At 48.2% G+C, this 19090-nt stretch overlaps 2 protein-coding genes across 2 annotated transcripts in view; one reads left to right on the plus strand and one right to left on the minus strand.

The window, feature by feature from the left end:
- The window catches only part of LOC139825527 (ral guanine nucleotide dissociation stimulator-like 1), a 42923-nt gene that overhangs the window by 16576 nt on the left and 7257 nt on the right, over positions 1–19090 (plus strand). The window lies entirely within an intron of this gene.
- On the minus strand, positions 934–17590 carry LOC139825528 (procollagen galactosyltransferase 2-like). Its single transcript, XM_071798619.1, is given in 14 exon segments — positions 934–1199; positions 1202–1377; positions 1983–2189; positions 2669–2778; positions 3946–4028; positions 4031–4065; positions 5059–5165; positions 7097–7173; positions 7623–7742; positions 11616–11820; positions 15229–15360; positions 16041–16147; positions 16475–16554; positions 17457–17590. Coding segments are annotated over 14 exon segments (1704 nt in total). The 3' UTR covers positions 934–1068.

Below are 19090 nucleotides of genomic sequence, written 5' to 3' on the forward strand. Positions count from 1 at the left end.
GTATCACCTGCCCTCTGAGAATCGTTTGTTTTTAAAAATAATCACCATACTCTGCAGCAAGTACATCAGAACCCATCCAAAAAAAGAGACCAGTTTGCTCCTCACGTGAAAAAATATCCAGCCAAGCTGCCTTTCCGTCCTGTAACGCACAATAATTCTGTCGGGGCTGTCGAGAACAGTACGGATGACACCACCAGCATCTTGGTAAGTTGCTTTGGTTTGATAAGGATAATGTCAAGCAGTTCGTAACCAAACATTTTAAAGTTCCTGCAAGTCCTAACACTTGGTTTTACGGCCTAATTAAACAGGCCTGCAAACAGGCTGTGGAGATTTGTTTTCCTGAAGGAATAAGTGGAGGCACAGGGGGTGAAGCAGGACATGACGTGGACCAACTCTTCCCTTTTGCAACCTCCACTCCTGCTGCCAGCTCCCAGGATTTTAGGCACGCCAAGATGGCAGCTCCGGACTGGGAGGCCCGTTCAGATCCGGCAAGTTTTGTGATTTGCAGAGGGGAAGCCAGCGATCCTTTTCTATCACCGTGCAATGAAGGAGATGACCCTACATGGAGCGCTGCTCCAGGGAGCTGGATGGTTTTGGAAACCATTTTGATTCCCTTTGAAAAAATAAACCCAAATACCCAAACACTCGCCCGCAGTTTCTCTCAGCGAACAGGGTTATAAAAAGCCTATGAACCTACGAGGAGTAACAGTTACACAGTAGCCTAGTTACAGCGATCCAGAAAGGTATGAACACTTGTACACCTCTATATATTAATCTTTATAAATACAGTATTCTACACAAGGAACTGTAGAAAGACGTCATTCAAGGTTTGGTTTTTCTTTTACAAAAGCTTGCGAGGGCTTTTGTTCAGATCTCTGCTTTTTTTCCTGCCAGTCTGCATCACTCGTTCTTTTTCCTCCTCCATCTCCCGCCTCGCCCTGCGCGTCTCGGTCAGTTGTCACATCAGGTCCAAGCTCTGTGCTCTGCCACTCGAAGCAGCGGGATGGAGACCACACGAAGAGCTGCTCCGCCACTGCCAAGGGTGAAAAGCCGAAGCGCGAGGCAGGTTCAGCGCCGACAGAGCCGCGGGGCCGCGGGCAGCCATAGCTCGTCCCTGGAGGACGGCGCGTCCGGAGACGACTGCGAGGGCAGAGCGTCCTTGTTCTGGGCGTCGCTGCGGATCGTGCCCTGCTGCCGGATTTCCAGGAGTGCGTTCTGCCCCAGTCCGTCGACACGGTCTCGTTGTCCCAGATGGTGGAGGTCTCTGTGTCGCTAAGGTAGCCGGGCTGCCCTGTGTAGTGCGTGGGGTAGACGAGCAGGGGTTCTGCTGAAAAGGCTTTCAAGTCTCTGGACTTGTAGTGCTCCATGTACTTTGCTCTAAAGAGGAGAGAAAAATCATCAGGGACAGAGTGAAATGCTTATAACTGCGAGATCCAAGCCCATCCACTGAGTGAATGTGTCCCATGCAGCACAGGTCGTTGCTGTGGTGGGGTCTGACCTTCTACCCACTGCATTCAGCTTTAGAAAAATAAAACGTGAGCATCACAACACCACACGCTGCATACTAAGCGCTGCGAGGTTTTGCGTAGCTTGAGTCAAACAGCATTAAAACACTAAAGAACCGAATGATTATTAACCTGATCTTTTGTTGGTTTAGGTCTCAGTACTGATTGATAAATCACCATTTTTGCAGATGAAGCTGAAGGGCACGAAGTGAGCTCCATTTTCTGAAGTGCCCCGCAGAGCACTCAAGTCATCAACCTGCTGAAAACTGTAACGTGAATAATTTGGACTCCAAGCTCCAAAATTAATCATTTATATGTACCACACTAAGTGTGCACACATAAACAAGGGTATACATAAGCATATATAGATATTAACACATATGATATACACTACACAAATCTACGAACCAGATCTTAATCATTCAGCAAGACCAAGCTCACGTGAACCCAAGTAACGAAGACATCCGACCTACTCACACCGGGTGCTTGTTGTACATGACTGGCAGAAATTCATCCACCGGCAACATCTTGCCGAAAGGCTCCGCTCCGACGAGCTTCTGAGCCCCCTGGAGGGAGATCGCGTAGCCCAGGGTCCAGTACGAGTAATCGGCTTCCACCAGGTTCATGACGTTGGGAACTGCTTTCTCAGGCTCCTGCACCCGCATCCTTTTCCGGCCAACGTAGCTTAAAGGGGGAAAAGACCACAGAAATCGGAACCTAAATGTGAATCTGCAGCAGTCAGGACCACACAACTGTCCATGTCAAGCGGGGAAGGACAAAGGGTGGATCTAAGAAGCAATCCCTGACACATTTCTATCCTGTACCACTCTCAGACATTCAAATCTTACCCCAGCGGGTGGTACAGATGTGAAAGACTTGATAAGGCAGCTGAGATGACACGGTCCAAGCCTCAGCGCTGAGCTGTGGCAGTTCCTCTGTCACAGCAGTGTCTCCAGACGACCAACACTGCCCACAAAGCGCACCAGTGGTACCCAACACAGCCAGGGCACCCCAGCACCAGCCTGGCCCAGAAGCAGAGTTATCCTGATGGGAAGAGCCATCAAGAAGCCTCTGCCACCTTTCCCTGCACTCCAGCATCACCCTCCATCTCTGCTGCTCATGTCCCCTGTGTGCCCAGAGCTTCACGAGGGCCAGTGACTTATATCAGCTCCCAGTCTAGCTGGGCTTGTTCAATGTCATCCATCAGCTTCATGAGCTTCCTCTTGAACTCGTCCTCAATAACAAGCGTCTTCTCCAGTTCTCTGTTCACCACCTGAAACAAGATGGTTCAGAAGTGATCACAGTGGCCCCGAAATCTCTGGGGGTCATCCTGACCTGGTCCTGGACCATACAGGTAGGGAGGCTGGAGAACCAGCCCCAGATTCACAGCTCAGCTGGGACAAGCTGTCCAAAAATATCCTGTGGCTGAGCATCTGCAACCTAGAAAAACCCTCCATGTGATGCTGCAGCACCTCAACCCCGTGAGCTACCATCTTGCACGACCACCTCCTCCTTTGACAACAAAACCACTGTTCAGAAAAACCTGTTTCTGTTCGGAAAAAAAGTGTTTCTGGAATCTGGAGAATGATCCAGCACAGCCAAAGTCTGGCCCTGGCAACTTCAAGAACACACATGCAAAGGCATCCTGCAAGTGGGTTCCCATCTTACCATCTGACCATTGGTGATGCAGAAGTCTCAAGCCCCAAATCATTGCCTGATTTCTCAGTGCTGAAGTCCCTGCTGCTGGCGGAAAGGTATTTGGATCATCCAACCATCAGTCACATTTGGGCAGCTGCTGCCTTAGACCAGTCTTCTCTAAGCACCAAGTTGTTCTCCCTGCCTCCACATCCCACCTCGCTCGAAATGATCCCTCCCGTTGATGTCAGGCTGTGTAACTCCAGCACCTCCAACCAGCACAGCCCAGATCCTCTCAAGTGTGACTCCCCAGGTGACCAGGACAGATGGAAGCTACAGCTACTACAACCCAAACAATACCTGTTAGCTCAAGTAACAGAGATCCCTGCTGCTAAACTTATTTATGATATACCAGCTCAAAAAAAAGCAGTTAGCAGAGCCACTGGAACTTGCTCCAGCACACATGAAGAACCAGGGAAATAAAACAGGAGTTTCTTTAATACCATTTGTTCTTCAAAACCTTCCTGCCTTTCTCCTAAACAAACTCACTCCAAACAGGCTATCAGATGGTCTGCAAAACCAACCGTGAAAACATTCTGATAAAAATCACTTGGCAAACGGAGAGTAGAGCTGAGAAAGCTGAGCAATGTGTTCAAGAGAACCCCTGTACGCGATCCCCTACAAACCAAGTAAAACCATCCTACACTTCCAGAAACCGGTATTAGATTTGTCCTGGGACCGTCCGTGTGCCTTCCCACTGCTCCTGCCCTCAGCACCCTCCCCAGGGCACCCGCACCCCCCTCACCTCCTCCCAGATGCAGCAGTGGCTGAGGAAGCAGCCGATCTCTCCCCGGGTGAGGGGCCGCGAGGAGCACGGGTCCCGGTGTCGATGCTGAGAGCTTTGAGCCGACTCGTGTTCAGCGCTCTGAGAAAGAGAGAACACCTATCAGCATTTAAATAGAAAGCAAATTCAAGTCGGACACAGACGCAACGGGGGAAGTGCTACTGATGTTCAGAGATAAGCTGTAACTCATGAAATTCCTGCACTTGTTTTGCTCAAAAACCGGGAGAAAAATTAACTAACTGATTTACATTCTAAATCAAGCTTAGAAATGATATCCTTAACTCTGCCAACGACTTCTTGTGGGACCATCAATATGTCAGGAGCTTGGCTTCAAATATTTTCCTGAGGTCCTGATGGGTGCGCAAGTCTCCGAGACCACCAGATGGCATGGGGGTTCCCACTTCCCTTTCTGCGAGTCCCAGACCAAAAATTTCTGCCTTGATTTCTCAAGATAAAAACATCTTAACATGCCTTAAAGTAAGGGCTGTGTCAGGGTTAATACTGTAGCCCAACAGCTTTGTAGCACGAGGACAGACAAATCTCTCAGGAGATGATTGCTCTCACACACTTTTGCTGCTTTCTAATTGTGTGCAAGTGTTATAGTTCACAGAAAGGAGTATGATTTTAACCTGATTTTCATCTTAGGTTGGATCTGGGGAACAATTTCTTCCCCAAAGGGCTGTGGGGCATTGGAACAGGCTGCCCAGGGCAGTGCTGGAGTCACCATCCCTGGAGGGCTGGACAGACGGACATGAGGTTCTCAGGGACATGGGGCAGGGACAGGGGTGGGGGAACAGTTGGACTCGATGATCTTGAGGGGCTTTTCCAACCCAAATGATTCTGTGATTCTATCAGCCTGACCCACACCGCCCTGGTTCTCTCATGAAGACCAATTACAAAAGAAGACACAAACAGAGTAAAACTGCCCCAAAGCAGGGGCAGTTAGGTTAATAAAACGTCCACCTCTCCCTCAGCCCATCCATCCCCAGCAGGAGGGAGGTCAGGGCACCCAAGGAGATGGTGTCCAGCACAACCCCCTCTTTGCAAACATCAGCAACCCCAGCCGAAACTCACTTCCCATCCACGGCCTCTGCTATCTTGACTGCAATCTCCTGCTCGTAGAGAGTCCGCAGCACCCGATCCCGCCTGTCCTTCCGGCGCTTCAGGTTGATCATGAAAATCTGGGTTGAAGAGAGAGACATCAAGCTCACAGCCTGGGAGTGAGGAGGAGAAGTGACTTCTCGCCTACCCTTCTTCAGCAGCAGATCTTAAAATACCAGCTGTGATTTTATCCCAGGTTGCGTAGAATTTGTCAGAAAGTTGGGGTTGGTTTTGAGTTGGAAGGTTAGAGGTTCATTCTTTGTCTAACAACTACTTTTTAAGGACGTTTTATGTCACAAGGAGAAGCTGCTCATCAAGGATGAATAAAGGTGAGAGCAGACCAGTTACAGCCAAGTCTATAATTTCCAAAGATATAAGATGTTTTGATTTATATTAAACACAGAGTCAAATGTCCAGCTCCAGTCCCAGAGGAACACTGACCCACATGTTTCTCCACAACGCCACCACTACCTGTATTTAGGATTATCTGCGGGGTCACCACCCAAGCACAAGAACACAGCAAAGAGAAGTTTTGTAAATCACTTCAGGCACTGAAAATTCACAGAATTTTCACAAAAAAAATCACAGAATTTTCACCAAAAAAATCACAGAATTTTCACAAAAAAATCACAGAATTTTCACCAAAAAAAAATCTGCTGCTTCCCCTGCCAGAGCAGAAAGCCCAGCACAGAGCCCAGATCACACCCAGAGATGTCTGCGCCAGGCTCTGCCCAAGCCTAAGCAGACAGACTTTTTGGTGGGGGGCAGAGGACCAAAACCCTCATTTGCAGGTAAACTGCAGAGGGGCTGGGATGTTTTTCAGTCCCAGGCAGACAAGTGCAGCTTTGTAGCCTGTGGAGCAAAAACCTCGAGCCAGTAAGAAGCGGATCCAATTCTAGGTCAGCACAAATGCAAAAATAATAAACTGGATAAATAGAGCGCAGCCACAAAGGACAACACGGCAAAAAACCTACAACAGCTGCGCCCTAACACAGACGCTCCAACAAATCGTGTTTGGAATTCACGTGTCGTATAAACAGATGTAACAGAATAAGCCAAGAAAACAAAGGCTTCTCTGGTCTCCACAACTGCCACCCTGGCAGCTGCATAAAAACACAACTCCTGGTTAATTAAAGCACAGCAGATCCCTCTCCAGCCTTTCCCCTCAATGCCTGCACCCTCCATAACATGGAGAACAGGGAGGAGAGGGATTTCTGCGGGGTTTTGGGGCAGGACCGCTGTCAGGAACCACCTTTCTAATGCACTTTTAAAGGCCATAGCAGAAAAATGTGGTGACCGAGCAGGGCAGGAGGAGAGCTGCCCCAGTAAGGGGGGAGCACACATGGTTTCCAGCCCTCCTAGACGTCCCCATCTTGGACAGAACTCGGCTGAGCGCCTCCCCCATCTTCTCCAGGCTCCCCAGTGCCTCTCTCAGGGGAGAAAATCATTCCTGTCTCTCACTGGAACACAGGAGAGGTTTCCCGAACGACCAGTTCTTGTTGCAGAATGGAAGGATGGCTAAGCTGCCCCACAGAGTCAGATGTAGAGGAAATGGCACAAGAATCGGGGGAGTTAAATGATGTGTTTTTCACTCTCACTTCTGCCATCTCTTCCTGGCTGGATTAAAACATCCGTACCATCAATGCAGGAAGCCCACAGATTTGCTGAGCACTGCCCTGGCACACCAACCTTAATCGGGGGTTTTGTAGCAGGTATGAAATGCCCACAGACCTGAGTGGCCTCATTTCTCCCCAGCAAATGCCAGAGGGCAAGAATGCTCCCTGAGCCCTTTCCCTTCTGCTTCCCTGACCTCAGAAGTTCTCCCCACGTAAGGATGGCTATTTGCTCCTGGCAAAAAGCTGAAATCCAACAGACGAGTGACTGGGAAAGAGCTTAAACGTATGAAGAGATGGGAATGGGAAACGGCTGGAAGGTCAGTTACAGGGAGATCCCAGCTCCATTAGGTGAGAAACAGGAAGACAAGACAATGGCAGCAAAATAAGTTCCTTACTTCATCAAATCCCATCTTGTCAGGGTTCTTCGGCGGAACAGAGACAAACTGTGAGGGTTCAACGGGAGGACGATCAACTGGAAGAGAGGAGAGATGCCAAGCATCACCTTCATGCACTAACAATAACGTGTGTGTGTGTGTTTGCATCTCTGGACCTAAAGCCCCAGGGACCTGGCTGATGAAGTCAGGCAGGAGTGGGTGTAGCACAGAGCGTCCATGTCACAGAACAGAAGCCAGCAGCCATCTGCCAGACACAGCTCAGGAGAGACACGAGGTTCTGCAGCATCCTTGCCACGTTAAAGATGCATTTTTGCATTCGATATGGGGAAGTTAAGGAGTTTTGTCAACGGAGCTGACCTGACCGTGAAGCGATTGCATCTCTAGGTAGAAAAACAGTGGAAAAATGGGAAACTGCATGTCAAACCAGAATGAGAACAGTCGGATCAGGAGGCAGATTCCCAGGGGTAAGAGAGCTCTCCAAACCTTAACTTGGGGGTGTCCATCACAGCAAGGCACAGTAACTTACTCATTGCCTCAATGAGGGTGTGCACAAAGTTCTCGGTTTCTTCTTGCAGCGTCTGGTGCGATTTCAGGGGCATGGGAAGGAAACCATAGTGTTCACGGTTGCAGATGAACATCTGTATACCTGGGGATCACAGAAAAAACCAGAAAATAGAGTCAGGTCTCTTAAAAGAGGAGTTCGCTGCTCTGTTGCTATGTACCCACAATCAAATTTGTTGCCAGGAGCCCAGTCCCAAAAAGTTCTGCTTCAAAAGCAAATGAAGGGGTTTAACTTAAATCCCTGGAAGGCTTGAACAAATGTGGAGATGAGGTTCTCAGGGACATGAGTTAGTGCCAGGGGTGGGTTAACGGTTGGACTCGATGATCTTGGTCTTTTCCAAGCAAAATGAGTCTATGAAATTCATAGTGACATTTTCTGTATCATTTGGCTGGCAGCACGTGGTCTCTCCTCTGAAAACAATTTCCAGTTGCTCCATAACCGAAGGTATTTTTAATTGCCATCAGTTTTCTCTTAGGAGAGACTGGAAACTCCCTCTTAGCCCAGAGAAAGGGTCTCTTTTGGCCTTTGCCTTCATGCTATGAAAACAATCTCTCAGCAGAGGGCAGAACCGGCCTTTGGCAAAGCGATGTTTGATGCACACAGCGGATCTGCTGGGAGAACTGGGGAGCATCCCAGAAACCCCTGTATTCCCCAAACCCCACCTGCACCGCTCAGACCTGGTGCAATCCCTTCACAGAGCCAAAAGCAGGAGCAGGTTTGCACCATCCAAATCAACCAAATCCTAGAGAGAGAGAGCAGCAGGGAGAAAGAGATGCTTCCGAAAATAGGTGATACCGTAACTTCCTTCTGCTCAAAAGCTTTTGTAACTGCTTGTTCAAGGAGCTGAATCTGAAGGCATGGAACAAGAAGAAGATGCAAAGCTTCCCTTCTGAGCAGATCCATTTGCAAGGGAGAGACCCACACGCTGCTGGGAATGTCGCAACGTGTGATCAGTAAGATGCTGTTCCCCCCAGACTCACCAAGAGTTTGCTCATTATCGGCTATAACTTTTCTTTTGTTTTTTAATTAAACAAGCAGAATCACCCTTGTCCCTCTAGGAAATAAATGAAAAGCAGACACCACCTGGTGAGAGTTGGTGCTTTCATGTATTAATCCTCCTAAATCCCTGGTATTTTTAGCAAGGCAGAATTATCTGCACTACTGACCCCGGTGTTTCTACTGTTTGAAGTTCTGCGAGGAAGCTGCTGGCTACACTACTGCCAAAACACATTCAGCTGTCAGCTGCAATTTAGGTAAATGGCAAAATAAAAAATACTACCTGTTGATATTAATGGATTTGGCACTGATCTAATCAACTAATCTTATCTGGCTCACTGATCTCCGTTTTTATCTTCCGCTGGCTTAAACACAGTTCATCTGCATAGATTCACAGCAGTATTTCTGTTTCTTCTGGGATAAAAGTTACTTCAAAATGGTAAATCTACCTTAAAACAGGGAGGGGGACTCACTCTCCGGCTCTGTTTTTATAATAAAATAAAAGTTTGCTACAAAGGACAGAAGGCTAGAGATACTGGTGTTACTATCAGCCTTTGTAAGGCAGTGAGCAGGGTTCACAGTCATATGCCTTAAATAAATCCACAGTCATATTTAGGCAACCTAAATTTCCCCCACACCCCTGCGACTGGACATTCCTGGTTGGCCTGAGGTCTCAGAGCCTCAGGCTGAAGGAAGCTCAGAAGGTCTGGCCAGCTCAACATCATCTTGCCAGTGCAAAGGGCTCTACGGAGACCGCCCTCCTCAATAAAACACCTGCGCTGGGTTTTGTTCTGTGCTCCGCAGCCCACGCCCTCTCGGCAGAAGTGGGACGGGTGGGATGGTCTCTGTGGAGCATCACAAACCGCCTGCTTCGAGCAGAAGATTCACTGCTGGAAAAATCAATGGGTTGACCTGAGGCGTTAAGCGCAGTACTTGGCCCAGACAAAAGCCAACATCGTTTATGGCTTCAGGGAAATAAGTGGAATTACTCTGAAGAGAAGTATGCCTCAAAGTCCATACATTTTTCACATTTCTGAACTTGGATGTCATCCTTTTGTCCTGGGTGACAAAACTCAGCCCAGGACACAAGCCAACAATCTGAGAAGATCAGCGGGCCAGACTGCCGAGGTCAGCTCTGGAAAAAGCTGAAGTGTTCTAGGATGGAAGGAAAAAATGATGGGTTTGAATCCCTGAAATATTTCTGAAGCAGTTGGAGCTAATGCAATGCAGTTCCCAGACTAATTGGATGCTGTCAGAGGGAACAAGGGGCAGGCAGATTTGAGGGAACCTGCTTTGCTCACTGGACCTAAACCTCTGTTCTCTTTTGGAGCCAACACACCCATGGCCTGACTCAAAAGGTCAGGGCCCCAAAAGTGCCCTGCAAACTCCCATCTTCCTCTGCCTCCCAAGGGCTCAATTTCAGCTCTTGTTGCGTCTCCTCTCCCACTCATCCATGCTCCACATCCCCTGGAAGCTGAGTTTTAAAAAGCCCTGCTTATCATGCCAAGAACACTGTCTTTCGCAGTGCTGTTTGCAACAAGAAGGATCACTCAAAAGAAAGCTGCGAACAGTTGCTGCACTGCTCTGTAAGTGGTGGGAAAGGCAGATTTCTCAGCCTGGCTCTTCTCTAGAAGCCACTGTTGACAAGCCACACTTCCTCACTTTCCCTCTACTTGTCTGCACCCCAAGAACAGCCCCTCCTTCTCACCTTAACTTTTTACAAGGAGAGGACAGGTAACACCAGCTGCACATCACTCAGGAGACCCAAAACCCGACTTTCCCCAAGTAATTCACCCCAGTAAGCCAGCAAGCCAGTTGTGAAGCTCTGAACAGAAGCGCGTTTCATCAGTGCCGCTGAGGTTTCATCAGTCATTTTTTCCTTTATAAGGCCCCAAACTTTGCCCTTTTCAACACAGGAGTGCAAAGAACAATACAGATGGTCATTAAAAACATACCCTTCCCAGGAGCTCCTTTCATAGATGGGACACAGTTCTGCCAGCCAGGACTTCGCTAGAGACAGAATACCCACCAGATCCAAAAATGAACAGGACTGACCATCCTCAGCAGAAGAACAAGCAGCTGTAGCAGTGGTATCGTGCACCAAGAGACAGCGAATCCCCCAAGACACATGGAGCTCCGCACACACCAACAGCCGTTCCAGGTAGAAGCAGACACTGAGGTGGTGCCTTGGCCCGAAAGGACTCCTGAGTTTCAGATCTAACTGAAATCCTCCCAATGTCTGGTAGAAACTGGTCCCAGTACCAGCTGGAGCCCCAAACATCTCAAGGACTGGTTCTTGACTCATTCTCCCAAAGTCCCAGTGAGGCGTCAGTTCTGTGGAGATTTTACTGCTCTCACGCCAGCAAGAAATTTCCTCTGAGCACAGCCCACAGCCCCCACATCACTCCCTGAAAGTTGCACTGATTTTGCTTAAAGCAAACAGAACCAACAAAAGAAAAACCTCTTAACTCTCAGACAATTCCTGCTGAGCTGCCACAAAGCAAAGCTTCATCAAGCACTGCAGGCAAGCAACTTGGGTTTTATTTTGCACAAACACTGCAACGTCTAAAAAGTGTCTCTTGTCCTCACCCCTTCCTCATGGAGTCTCCTGGAAGTGGTGAATTTAGACAACTACAGAGTGCCTTCCACTCTCACAGCATTCACTTGTGCTCGCTATCATCTCACTGTGACAAAAAACAAAGGTAGATGCCACTAATTTTGTCTCTGAAACATTGCCTTCATCCCTAGAATAGTTCCCATGTCTTTTGAAGCTATCTGTGATTCAAAACTGCACTGCCACTCACTTGCTGCTGGTTGTCCCTGACCAGATCCAGAAGAGAAAAGGGAACAGGGTCTTAACTCACCACTGAAGCCAAAAAATTGGCTTTTGGTCTGTGAACTCCAAAGTAAAGATCTGCATGTCTACGAGTGAATCCTGCCCAGCAAAGTCTCCAGACATACCTGCCTGGCGACTGGAGAAGGCAAAGACCATGGTATCGTCAAAGCTCCAGGTGTAGTCCTGATGCGGGGGGTAGAACATCAGCTTGGTGGAGGTTTCTTTCCTCAAGTCGATGAGGAAGGTGGAATGAACCATCGGGACAGCAAAACAGCCTGTCCTCTTCCATTCCCGGATCGGGGGGTAATCCAGGGTCCTTTTGTAATAGCCCTGCAAACAGAAGCAGAGGGCTGGATGTGACAGAAGACTTCAGTTTCACAGCTGCTCCCCAGCAAAAGCTCCTGCCCTTAGTCCCGCTCAGCAGAGACGGATCAGTGCTCAGTTCTCAGATTTTGAAGTGTCCCCATTTTGAAAAGGGCTCAGTCAAGTATTCAGAAACAATCTTCAACCAAAAAGGTTAAAATACGACCTTCTCTCTGCTTTTCAGCAGCTAATGGAAATTCAAGCCTTTCTGCTACAAAATTCCCTTGCAACAGAGCTTCAAATCTCGGATTTTTTTCCCCTGGCTCTCTGGAAACCTTTTTTTTGCACATAGACTCTCAGCTCTGACCCTGGAAGCTGCTGAGCATCTGTGGCATCCTCTGTGTTCAACAAGCACAAAGGACATTCAGTGTCTCGCCGAATAGGACCTGCAAAGTATTTCTGGCCACGACCTAAAGAGCTTTGCCAACCTTTCGGCACTGAGGGTGCGACACCCGCCTTGTGCAGCTCACAGCTGGATCTGCAGGTGCCATATGTCTAAAGCTATCAGATTTGGAAATCAATACACTGAATTCCCCCTGAAAGAAAGTCCTAATGCACCAATTAGACATCTGAACATGGCTGACGGTTGGGTCCGTAGTGGATTCTGGTCTTTACAGAAACGATGAGTCACTAAAATCAGTTGAAGTTACTTTTGATTTATATTTTCCAAGAGCATCCTAGCAACAGCCGAGCAAATCACTGCAGAACCACTTTACCCTGCCCTTGCGCAGAAGCACCGTGTGGTGCGTTTGTCTGTTTGTGCATCTGTTGGTTGGCCCTTCGGAAACCTTCTGACCACGCTGTGAGGCCTGGATGTCTCAGATGTCCATGAAGAGCAGTGAGCGGGCAGAGCCCTCACCGGCATTCCCGCTGCGGGAAGGGTTAAAACATCCAACGTTAACAGACAACGGAGAATGCCCACAGGTGAAAGATGCCGGAAACTTCATTTTTGTCCTCCTCCACTTGCTCACTACGGGCTTGTGGGGCTTTTCATAGCTCATAAATCACCTGTAGCCAAGAAAGACTCCAACTTGTCAGCACTGTTGTGCTCTCCTAAGGACAGCTTCACGACAGCTGAATGTCAGGCTGTCTGCAGCTGGGTTTGGCTTTGTGTTTTAGGGCATTCTCCAGTTCCTGCTCCCTCCCCAAGTCTCCAGGGAGAGCAGGGCTGAGAGCACGAAGCTGCAGGACTGCGAGCACAGAAACAAGCAGCAGTAGCTAAGAGAAAAGGAAAAGAAGTGGGAACTTTCCTCTTCATCTGAGCAGCTTTTTTCAGCAAATCCTGCAAGATGCATTTGCTGCGAGGTTTTTTTTCCCCTCCTTTTCTCAGTAATCCTGGTAATGATGGAGATTTTCTGCTGGAGAGGTAACAGCAGGGGCCAGGGCTGCGGCTGGTGCACACTGGCAGAGCCCCATGCCAGGCTGTGGAGAACTGCTGATTTACATCAGGACTTAACCTTAAACACTTAAAGGACAATGCCTTTCCTATAAAGTTTATTTCTCCATTTTAAAACAAAAACTGAAACAAGTAAACACACCCCCCCACACACCCCTTTTCTTATCTGTGTATTTACTTCCCAAGAATTTGGCGAGTTCAGGACCTTTTCCTGCTATTTTTACTCAATTAGTTAGTCTGACTTGTGGAACTCCTTGTCATAAGATGGTGTGGGGGCCAAAAGAGAAAAGATTCGGTGGTTTCTGTAAAAGAAAAAATATAATCACCGAGAGCTTTAAAAACAAAGACCTTCCTCAAGAAATCCTACAGAAGGAGACTGCCAGAGGATGTTTTACACCAGAAGTGGGAAATGGAGTTTGTTCTTCATTTCACTCCAGCAATAATGACAATAATTAGTAACCGGGTAGCTCTCTGGAGCAAAGCAAGAGGGCAGGAAATGGCTGGAGCATGGAGCCTCTCTAACATCCCCAAGTGATGACGAAACACCTGCCAGCAGCAGAGCAGCAAACAGGTCAAAAACCCGATCTCATTATGGAGATTTACCTGTGGGCTTGGAGAAACGAGTATTAATTACAGTCCTCACCTCAGACTGTGCGGGAGAAGAATGGACTCCGACAACTCTATGAGAGTTATAAACTGAAGCTGTTTAATGTAAAGTTTGATCAGGTTATATAGTCTTAAACTGCTGATTTTGTAGTTACATTATTTATACTTGGATAATTATAGTTAGATTACGCGCTGCTTACATTTCTCTAGCTAATACATGATTGATTGCTACCTTAGACAATCATCACCTCTCATGTCTCACCACAAACTACTTCAACTCCTCATTCTCCTCTTGCCTCATCAACTTTCTACCCCATTCTGTGTGGTCAAGGACCTTTCAATGACCCTTCCCTTGTGGCCTAGATCAGCTCGATGCAGTCTTGCTCACTGCACGGATGTCCATTTGTTTCCAGAAACGATCCCACAAGGCTGACTGTCTGAGGAAGCCCATCTAGAGCTTAGTCAAGAACATTCCAAAGAAAAAGAGTGAAAAAAGGCAAAAAATCACCACTGACCCACACTGACCACAGTGATGTGGATCTACTTGTCAAGTGATAGCTCAGTCTCATTCTGGCTCTAAAAATGATGTTACTCCTACTAGGCAGCATCTTTGTACCAATATTTACTGCAGCATCTATGATTTGAGAAAGAAGCACAAAACTAATTTCTACAAGGCAAACAATGTTGCCCCAACACATAAATCTTGTTCATGTGTGAGAAAAACAACCTATATACAACAGAAAGCTGTAGAAAGAAAAGCAAATTCCTCTCTGATTAGCATCACTATACAGGAAAGCTTGTCTAAAATTATGTACCAAGAGATTTAAGGCCATTAAACAAACATATGGAGTGACCTCAAATAAATTCTGGTGTGTATATCAGTATTTTTTATGTAGTTAGTGGGATTGTATCATTTCCCAGGACTTTTGGCTAAACAAGCTCAGCTTCCTCCAGATTCAGCTTTTTCAAGCGAGAAATCTCAGACCAGGCAGCAAGTTCCAGCTACGTGCCTGCACACCCAATGCAGAACACGCGTTGCTCTGCTCGTACCTACAGCTCGGTTAGAAAACAAAGCCTGAAAAACATTGATAGACCGCAGTGTCCTCTCTGCCCTCATTCCCAGATTTCCTATAAACGTATGGACCTTTCCCAAAGGTACCCACCAAGATTTGGGATGCTGCCACTCAGAGAGGCGCAAGCTGAGCTGAGTGCACGTCACCGAGCTACAGCAGCTTCTTTTCAGAAAAGGACGCTACAAAAACAGCCAGGAAAGCCCACAGGACAGAAACCATAACCCACCACTTCACAGACACAAGAGGCCTTTGCAAACACAGCTTGCACAGTCGCCCAGTAGCGTTCAGGAGGTCACTTGCCTGGGGGGTGATGCCACACCAGAAATTTGAGTAGAGAGAGCGAGACTCGAGCATTGGTGCCACCAAGGTCTTGTTTTCTGCTATCAACACGTTCAGGGTTTCTGGGTTGGTCAGTGAGTTATCTGTATCAATAAATTAGAGAAGAGGGGAAGAGAAAAATAAATTTGTTATTAGATTAAATGATATGCTTGCCCTGATGCTTTCTTGGGAACAAGGCAGCCAGAGGCATGAGGTTGTCAAAAAAAACCCAAAAAGCACTGAGCTGCTGGTTTTGATACCGTAGGACACATCTCTGTTAAAGGTACATTATGAGATGGGAAGAGACGCGGAGTTTCCCTCGCACTCCATGGAATGTTCCTCCAACACTGGGGCAACGGAGCTGCGAGGGAAAACATCACTGCTGAAAATTCAGGGTGCATTTATTCTGCGAAGAGGATCACTCTTAAAAAGTGGCTGCTGCAGTCACCAAAGCCACACATCTGTTCACAACTGTTCCGTAGAACTATTTCCCTTACATTCCATCACTAACAGGTGGGGTTTCCATCTGAGGGCCCCTTGCAGGTACCTACCCACCACCAGGACTACGTTCAGTCCTGACCGCTGGGCAACAAACCTTGGGTTTACCCATGGACTTCTCTCTCCAGCTGCAAACTCTCTTGCTCATCAGACCAAGAAACGATACACGGCATCTCACTGCGGAGAGCTTTGTCTTTAGATGGACAGGAAACTTTTTGGCAGCCCCGGAGTGATCAGAGTGACCATCTGAAAAGCTTTTGCCTGAGGACAGTTAATAAATCAAACCTTGTACTTACCAGGATGTAGTCTGACCCCTTCTCTCGTGCAGCACGCAGGGCTGCCGGTCGGAGTTTCGTCCCGTCAGTGAATCGGGAGCTTGGCCAATGTTTTGGCCCAAATTCTTCTGGGTAAGACGTAGCAAAAAAAACCAAAAGAAAGTGACTGCAACCCATGTCTAGAAACCTATTGCGCTAGTTAGAAAAATAAAAAGTTCCCTTACTATCTTCTTTCCAAAATAAAAACAGTGTTGGAGTCACCTCAGGCAACCCAGGAGCGGTTTTGAGAGAGAAAGATTCCAAGTTTCGTGCTGCCTCCCCCCGCAAAATCTACATTTGAAGTTACACCTCCTTATTTGAGAACAGAAAATCTAGAAAACCGGAGATACAGACCAAACAGTCAGCCCCTCACTGCAGTGCTCACTGGGGCTCTTCCATCGGTCTCCACTCCACACCGTGGTAGAGGTTCTGCACGTTCTTCAGCCACTCTCTAAGCATTGCTGTGGTGGTGTCAACATTGTCGTCAGTGGCCACCCTGGAAAAACGAGAGCACAAAGAGCCCCATTAACACACGGTTTAGGTCCTTCGCTTTTTCCCAGCCAGCAATTGAGTCAAACAGAGGCACGAGCTATTTATTACAGGCACATCCAGTTCCTGGAAGAACTCGGGGCAGCTCCACAGAGGTGCAAGTCCTTGTTTAAGCACAGAGCAAAGCCCAGATTCCCCACAAAGCCAGAACGCGGGCATCCTTGCACATCTCTCCCCTCTGCTCATCTCCTCCTGCCTCATCGAGACCACAGCAGCTTTAGCATCGAGCAGGTACAGGACTGAATTCTGTTCTTAATGACCACACGGTGAATTCTCCTTGCCAACTGTCACCATCCCTGGGAAGGTTTAAAAGACGCATGGATGAGGCTCTCAGGGACGTGGATTAGAGGTGGACTTGGCAGTGTGAGGTCAACGGTTGGACTTGATGATCTTAAACATCTTCTCCAACCAAAACGGTTCTATGATTCCAGCCACGTCCGTTTAAATGTCCAGTTCACCCACTGGGAAAGACACGACAGGCCACCACAACATGAATGGCCGCAGGTAAGTTATTATAGCTGTGAAGATCCTACCTCTAGAGGCACGGGGATTTTGTTCTGCTTGCTGTATTGTCCCCATACTCTGTGTTTAAGCTGAAAAGGCTGGGGCTCAGAGACGGCTACTGTTTCCTCACATGGAGGTTCTAAGTTTGTAAAAACACAGAGGAGCTTTGTGCAGATGCTGTGCTCTCTTAAAACGCTGCAATAGCGCTCAGTCTCAAACAACGGGGTGGAAGGAACCCGCCTGCTCCTTCCCCCACCCTCCCCAAAAGCATCATCTGAAGAATGTTGGTTTTTTTTCCTCCTTGGGGTTGAGTTGTGCAGCTGCACAAACTGGAACAGGACGCACAGATCCATGTTCCTGATGGGAATCACATGGAAACGCTCCCAAAGAAGCCAGGAGCTCATCGGCACAGCCCGGCTCCTCATTCCCAGCCTGCGCTTCCCCGGGACCACGACTTTGCGGATCCGACACCTGGCCATGGTAGATCCCACCGAAAATTCCCTCCAGCCAAAGGGCTGCTCATTTTTCCCTAGGCAAACGGCAGCACAGCCCCATGGCAGGACACAACCTGTGCAGCCACAGCTCCACTGAGAATTTACACCTTTAAATTCCTCTGGGAGTAGAAATACTCCCAAAAGGTCTCGTGGAGAGACAGCAAAGAGGGTATGGAACACATCCCCAAGGGGAGGGGGCTGGAAGGCTGTGCTAAGCCCCTGTCAGCTGCTCTTAATCGCCTCTCTTGTCCTCCAGCTCCAGAGACCCAAAGGCATCTCCCACAGCATCCTCCATCCTACTTGAAGTCAGAGATCCCTGTAGCTGGGAGGGAAGAAAGGAGGGAGGGGAGACACTGAAGGGAGAAAGGGAGCACATCCCAAACCCTAGAGCTACTCCAAACTATTTCAGGAAAATACCTCCACCCCAAGTCATCGTGTGATCCTCCAGACGAGAATCAGACCATGAACCCTTTCTAGCTCATGCAATGAGAGGACATCAATCCCGTGGGGTTTAGCCTGGTTTAATTTAAAAATAAAAGGAATCAAGAACGCAGAAGAATGCAATAACTTAAGGACAGGAAGCTTATTTGTTGAGTATTTATTCCTGTCTAGCAAAGCAATAAATAAGGGAAGTTCAGCAAGTGAATGAGGGTTGGTTTCTTTGCTATTAGCTGCTCTCCTATGCCAGAGCAAGGCTGGGTTTCGTCATAGCTTCGGGGTTTGCTTTTGACCGAGACCCTGGGTTGGACTGCACTGCAAATCGAGCTTCGCGAGGATGTTTAACTGAACTAAACCAGTCAGTGCTGACTTGGTAGAACAGACTCGTGTCCAACTTGCTCCATGTATTTCACAGATCGCAGATTCCACCCCAGTCCCTGTTCTAATACACTTGCTTGGGCTTCCTGCTGCCCTTGCGCATTTCACTGCTCTCGTTCAGCTTTCCTCCCACACGCCGGCTGCACAGTCAACAGCTCCAAAATTCCTAAAATACCAAAGAACCGTGAAAACGGTTTTGTTGTTCATTGTCATTGCTGGAGCTGCAGTGGCACCAGGAAGCTCCTGCCACACAGTAGGACCACACTGCAAGTACGTGTCATGCAAACCAAGCAAAGATGATGGTGGCCTTCCTGAAGAACGTCAGAGTCCATCTTACACCACAGAATCACAGTTTGGGTTGAAGGGACCTTCAAAGCTCCCCCAGTGCCCCCCCTGCCATGAGCAGGGACATCTTCACCAGCTCATGGTGCTCAGAGCCCCGTCCAGCCTGGCCTGGGATGTCTCCAGGGATGGTTCATCCACCACCTCTCTGGCTGGTGTTTTACCACCTCTTTGCCAGGCCCAGGCCAGTCTTAAAGATCTTGCAAACCCTTAAAGTAAGCCTACAAACCCTAGAGTCTGGTGTACATGCCCGTTTCTCTCATCAGGCCCCATCCCAGACCTTCTATCCTTGTGTAAGATCAGTGGGGACAACCAGATCCCATACAC

This window comes from Patagioenas fasciata, chromosome 23, assembly GCF_037038585.1.
Source record: "Patagioenas fasciata isolate bPatFas1 chromosome 23, bPatFas1.hap1, whole genome shotgun sequence".
In the NCBI taxonomy this organism is placed as follows: domain Eukaryota; kingdom Metazoa; phylum Chordata; class Aves; order Columbiformes; family Columbidae; genus Patagioenas; species Patagioenas fasciata.